The 6,000-nt window shown below is 31.1% G+C and overlaps 1 protein-coding gene across 2 annotated transcripts in view; it reads left to right on the top strand.

The window, feature by feature from the left end:
* Window positions 1–864: 864 nt before the first annotated feature.
* REG (proteasome regulator gamma) overlaps window positions 865–6,000 on the top strand; it is a 101,481-nt gene continuing 96,345 nt past the window's right edge. Inside the window, exon 1 of one of the 2 annotated variants that reach the window (XM_085806540.1) lies at window positions 865–1,000. In XM_085806540.1, coding sequence (XP_085662666.1) covers window positions 941–1,000 — 60 coding nt within the window. In that variant the 5' untranslated portion in view covers window positions 865–940. Of the gene's footprint in view, window positions 1,206–6,000 lie in introns of both variants that reach the window. The other variant, XM_085806541.1, reaches the window with a different exon arrangement.

Here is a 6,000-nt window from a genome sequence, read left to right as displayed (position 1 = left end):
CGTCATTGGATAAAGTAATTTTGTGACTTAATATTTGGAGAACGTTGGGTTCATCATTGAGATGTCTCATGTGAGGATTTTCTGAGTTTGGAGGTGAATTTTCCATGTTTGTGTTATTATTAGTTACAGTTATGTTTGTTGTGTCATATTGATTAATCATGTGAGGCATATAAGTTGGAAAAAGGCCTAATTAGAGGCCGTACCCGAAGGTACCCTTATCAGCACGGTGAATAAAGAAAATCAGAAGAAAGAATAAAATACGACCTGTTTTATCCAGCGAAGGGTGCAGCAGTGGAATTAAGGCGACGCTTCTGCGAAGCGAAAGCCAAAGAAAAACAACAACAACAACAACCCAGAGCCCGTGAGGCGAGGTCGATGAACTCGGTACAGTAGCGGGGGGTGGCAGCAACGCAAGGAAACGGAAAGCGAAGCGAAAAGACGTCTATCTCGAACTCTGTCCCACCTCGGAATGATAATTTTACATGACACAATGTAGTATTCAGATTAGTTTGATTAATTTATTAGTCGAAGAAATTAGATCAGATAAATTATCTTAAAATATGTAATACTATGACAATATAGCATTAATGTTGAGGAAAAAGGAGATTATTTTGTAAAGTTTTTATTAAATAATGAAGCTTAACTTTATTTTCAAAACTTATATTTAATCTCATCAAATACAAATATGCTTTTAAAGTTTGTGAGCTACAGTTGAAACTGTCGTTGATAAGTAAGAAGAGACACTACATTGGTACGTGTTAAATTTTCAGTTAAAAATTACGAACAATATTATCTTATAAACTTAGCTCAGATAATGCAATCAGGTAGAGAGCGCTGTCATAAATGTACTGTTTGAATTCATTCTCTATAAAGAGTTTCTTTATTTGTACTTTATTCAAAAGGCGCATCACTAAACTCCGTCATCAACAATCTGATTATCATGGAAGCTCTGTATTTAACAGCAGAAAAGTTTAAGTTACCTAATGCTGGAAAGTGTATGGTATGATTTGGTTTATATTTCTGTTATAGATGTTCGTTTCTGGAATTAGATATAATAGCAGTTTCTGCTTTGTTAAGAGTGTTGTGCGCATGCGCTTTTCGCGCAAGTAGTACTTTTTTGTGATCTGCAACGTCTGTTCTATTTAACCGGTATTGTTAATTTCATTTCACTATAATATTCAATGGCAGATGCTGTTAATGAACAGGTAAAGAAAATTTAAGATAATTTTAAATATTGATAAAATAATAATGTGACTTGGTGCTTCATATATCGCCATATATTGGCCGCGTTTTCCCTTTAAGCCTATTTAAACATCATGCTAAAATAACTGTTTTGTACACTAATATAAAATATATTTGCTGTATAGCTGTGGTTTCAGTTTAAAATTGTTTCGATTAGTTCATTCTGTTTATTTTTCGACTGATTAAACTATCAGCTCATCACAGTAATAAATGCAGATGTTCTGTAGTAAGCAATATTGATACCAGTAATGTCATATAACAAACAATTTGATGAAAATTCCATTATAAAAAGTTGCATATCCTCTGTTTGTTAAATTTTATGTTCCAAATTTCAGCTTTTCAGTATCATTATGCAAACAAAATTAGCTTCTTTTGTTACATATTTAAATGAATCAACTAATTTCTTGCTTCGACTCAATTTTGTCTGTCTTAAAAATATATTTAATAAACACGACGTATTGAATGATATTAGCCGTGTGTTTCCTTTAAATTCTGTATTTAAGAATTAATCAGGTTTTACAATTTATGTGGCATAGTTGTTTTATATAAAGTCGAATGCGGTAAACTTGCGATGCAAGAAATCATAATGGAAATTGAAAGTTTGTTATAGTTAAAAATGAATAAAACTGTTTACTGATATAAAAAGTAATCCTTTGTGGAAATCTTATGCGCATGTAAGTTTTGGAAAAGATGTCTGCTTGGAAAGCAAGATGGAAATGTTAACAGAAATGCTACCGGTGATAAAAAAATCTGTGAAATGAATGAACATTTCTTACCGTATGAACTGATTATAGAGTGCATATAACGTGCATGCAGTGCATTAACAAATATGGCATTAGGAAAAAAACTGTAAACAATGTACGTATTTGAAATCCTGTAAAAAGACCGAAATTTATCAGGAGGTGAAAGGAAGGGAATAATTGTAAAATGAACATATGCAGACAAATATAATTTTTTTCATTATATGTAATGTGTTTATCACATAACTAAAAATTTCTTGTGAGAGTTCTTGTAATTTATATTTTATTTTTACATTTTGAGAAATATGAAATAAAGCATGACATTTTTGTAAATTTGTTCTCGAAGTGATTGTTTCAAAATTTCTCTCCAAGATATAAATATTAATCTTAAATTACGTGCCTGAGTAAGTTAGAATTATTTTTAAGTTTCCAATTTCTGCCTGTGAAAAAATACTGTTTTATCTTTCGCACAGTTTGCAATTTTTAATATGCAGTATTTGCAGTTGGTGATAAATTATTTAAGAGATAACAATTCAGTAGCAATTCAGTTTTTTATTTGATTAGAATGTAGTATGAATGTAGAGTTAGATTATGAAAGGTTTATATATCCGAGATTTTAAGATACAAAATTTTTCATTGAAATTGCGTTCGTTTATGTAATAAATCTTGAGTATACTTATATTTTTAAAGCATTAAAGAAGACTTGTATGTATCAAAATACATTTTATAGGTTTTTCTTTTCTTTTGATAAGTTGTTTATGTAATGTATGTTTAAATTTTCGTCTCTTCTATTTAATTTCTAATAGGTGATTAATAGATAATATAGCCAGATAATAGATAATTAATATCTATTATCTGGCTGTATTATATTATCTGGATAATAGATAATATAGATATAATTATAGATATAGCTTGAATCCTGGACTTTTAAGTTTCTCAAATCTGGAATTTCTGGATTTGTGAAATGTAGACTGTGTTATCAGAATTATTAAATGTAGACTCTATACTCAGAAATCAGCAAATTCAAAATAATTTTTAAATTATGTTTTAGAACAAATATATTGTTTAAAGATTACATAAATTACAACTTTTATACTATATAAAGTTCATTAAGAGGTCAAGCATCTTATCTTAGCAATTTAAAGTAGTCTTATATTAAAAGAAAAGTCAGGTGATCTTTACATTATGGTAACTTGGCTTTTTTTGGCGAAAATTTGGCGACCAACTCTCCTACAGCAACCCTCTATTTTTTTTCCCCGCCGCCATTTTGTCTTCACGAAGTAAAGACATGTTTCTTTTCTTTTTATCTACTGAACACTTCTTCCAACAATCTACTAGCAGAATTACACTTATGCTAGAAATTTTCTCTAACAAAACTGCTTAATCATGACAAATATTCACTGCAAAATTGGGAAAAAGTACACAATACCATACTCTGTTGATCTTTACAATATGGTAACTGGTAGTTTGGCGACATTTTGGAGGCGATAAAGTTTACTACCTGGGACTTTGGTAATAATGTGAGCAGTACTCAGTTCTGATTACACATTATTTTGCGTGAGGGAAATGAGAGATCATGGGATATGTCATGTGATATTAATGGACGAATTACGGTTCTTTAATCAGAAAAGGGGGGAAATCGGGAAAAAATGTGGAAATTTTGTATTTATCTTTATTCTGTGTTGTGTGAAACAGTGTTGTTTAATTTTTGGATCCCATGGCCCTAACTAAAGTGAATTCGAAATGGGTATTTAGGCATTGTGATAAAGAGAAGTTTGCTTTTTATTTAGCGGAGGAAGTATGGAGGAAATATTCGCAGAAAAAATCTTTCAATAATTTTATTGAATGAATTAGAAAAGTGTATCCGCCACGTAATCAAGATTCTGAAGAAGATTAGGTAAGTTAGTATTTTTAATTATTTGAGGATATTATTTTTATGCATTGTTCTAAATGTAAGGTGGAAAGGAATTTGGTATTATTGGGAAAATTGTTATTAGCAATGATTTAGTTTAAAGTAATTAGGATTGTAAGGTAATTTTTATTAATGTAATGTATGTGCTCATTTATATTTTAAGTAGTGTGTTTGAATTTAATTATATTTTAATGAAATGATAGTTATTTTGTGAATTTTATGTTTGTAGGAATTTGGTATACGTTTAAGTTGAAATAAACGTGCATGGAAATAATTTAAATATTTGATACTAAGTATTTGTAAAGCTTGCGGTATGAATTCGTTGGTGACGTGTATAATGTAATACAGTCAAAAGTCGTTAATTCGGACACCCATAATTCGTACCTCAAAACTGAAAACTTTCTGCGCATGCGCCGCGTTGACACATGCGCATAGGCGTTTATGCGTGCGCGTAAGACCTTTTACGACTGTGCATATGAGTGTGCGCAAGTGCAGAATACGTTTACGCGTGCCCGTTTTATGTATAATGGACGTATAAGCTAAAATTATCTTATTATTTATTTCAGTTAATGTTGATGATTGCGTTCTTCCTTAATTTTCGAATTGGATCCGGCTTATTATTTTTTGCAGACTGTAAGAGCAATTTTATAAAAGTAAGCTTAAACTTTTGATTATATCAAATAGAATTTCCGATATATATTTGTTAATATGTAAAGGATCTAAAGCGAAAGTATGTTTTGAAATCCGAAATCTGTTTATCAATTTCACGCTGCTCGGCGGGGGGAACGCAGCGGCGGGCACGTAATGAATTGGAAGTTGATCTGTCAGCACTATCCTTATCTTCAGCACAGGTGTTTTTATTTTATTTGGTTTATAATTCCTTACCAAATGTAGTATTTCATCTCGATATGCTCCGTCTTTGATATGATTTAAAACAAGTTCCTCGTCATTGTAATTCGCTTCCGATAGCGAAGAAAGTAACAGAGGTTTTTGAAAACGAAAAAATTTCGATTGACAAATTAGTCGGTGTTCTGGACACAGCAATTATAGGACTTGAACAGCGGAACTTTGTAACTGAACAAGAGATTATGTCTGCTTAATAGAATTAAAGAGAAAGTATTATCACATGAAACGAAGCAAAACTTAAACAACTTACATTAAAAGAAATGTTTAATAAAGTAAACAAGTAAATATTAAGCTTTTTCTTTTTGCAAATTTTGATACCCTTTAGATCATGATTGTTCTTTATTTCATGAATTAGGGTTTCATATTTTTAATTTTAGAATTTCTGCATGCCATCTTACGAGATTTAAACTGATGATCTATAATCCGGAATCGCCGAAGTTCCAACGAGTCCAGATTAACGACTTTTGACTGTAGATGATTTAGAGGTAAAAGTTTTTGGATATTTTATTTATTTTATATGTGGAAATGTTCATATTTGTAAAGGGTAAATACTTTTTCGCGATCAGGTAATTTCATATATGTTCTTTTTACCGGGTTTAAAGATTGAGAAAATTGTCATGTATTTTCGTGAAATTTTTCTAATATATGAAAAAAAAGGAGTGTACATGGATATAGTGAAGAGTGTGCGCAATGCCATTTCTGTGTAATTCTGGGATGTTTTTTTAAGTAAAAATAAGTCGGCGTGTACATGGTTTATGTGTACGTGTTATTTTGAAAAACGCGTAAGGAGTATGGTATTGTGCACTTTTTCCCAATTTTGCAGTGAATATTTGTCATGATTAAGCAGTTTTGTTTGATAAAATTTCTAGCATAAGTGTAATTCGGCTAGTAGATTGTTGGAAGAAGTGTTCAGTAGATAAAAAGAAAAGAAACATGTCTTTACTTCGTGAAGACAAAATGGCGGCGGGAAAAAAAAATAGAGGGTTGCTGTAGGAGAGTTGGTTGCCAAATTTTCCCCAAAAAATCGCCAAGTTACCATAATGTAAAGATCAACCCCATACTCCTTGCGCGTTTTTCAAAATAGCACATACACATAAACCATGTACACGCCGACTTATTTTTACTTAAAAAAACATCCCAGAATTACACAGAAATGGCATTGCGCACACTCTTCACTATATCCATGTACACTCCTTTTTT

The sequence above is a fragment of the Stegodyphus dumicola genome, chromosome 12 (genome assembly GCF_044657685.1).
Source record: "Stegodyphus dumicola isolate Sdum_Otavi_A_Nest chromosome 12, ASM4465768v1".
Taxonomy (NCBI): Eukaryota; Metazoa; Arthropoda; class Arachnida; order Araneae; family Eresidae; genus Stegodyphus; species Stegodyphus dumicola.
Note: the sequence above shows the minus strand (reverse complement) of the source record. Positions and strands in the feature narration are given on the sequence as shown.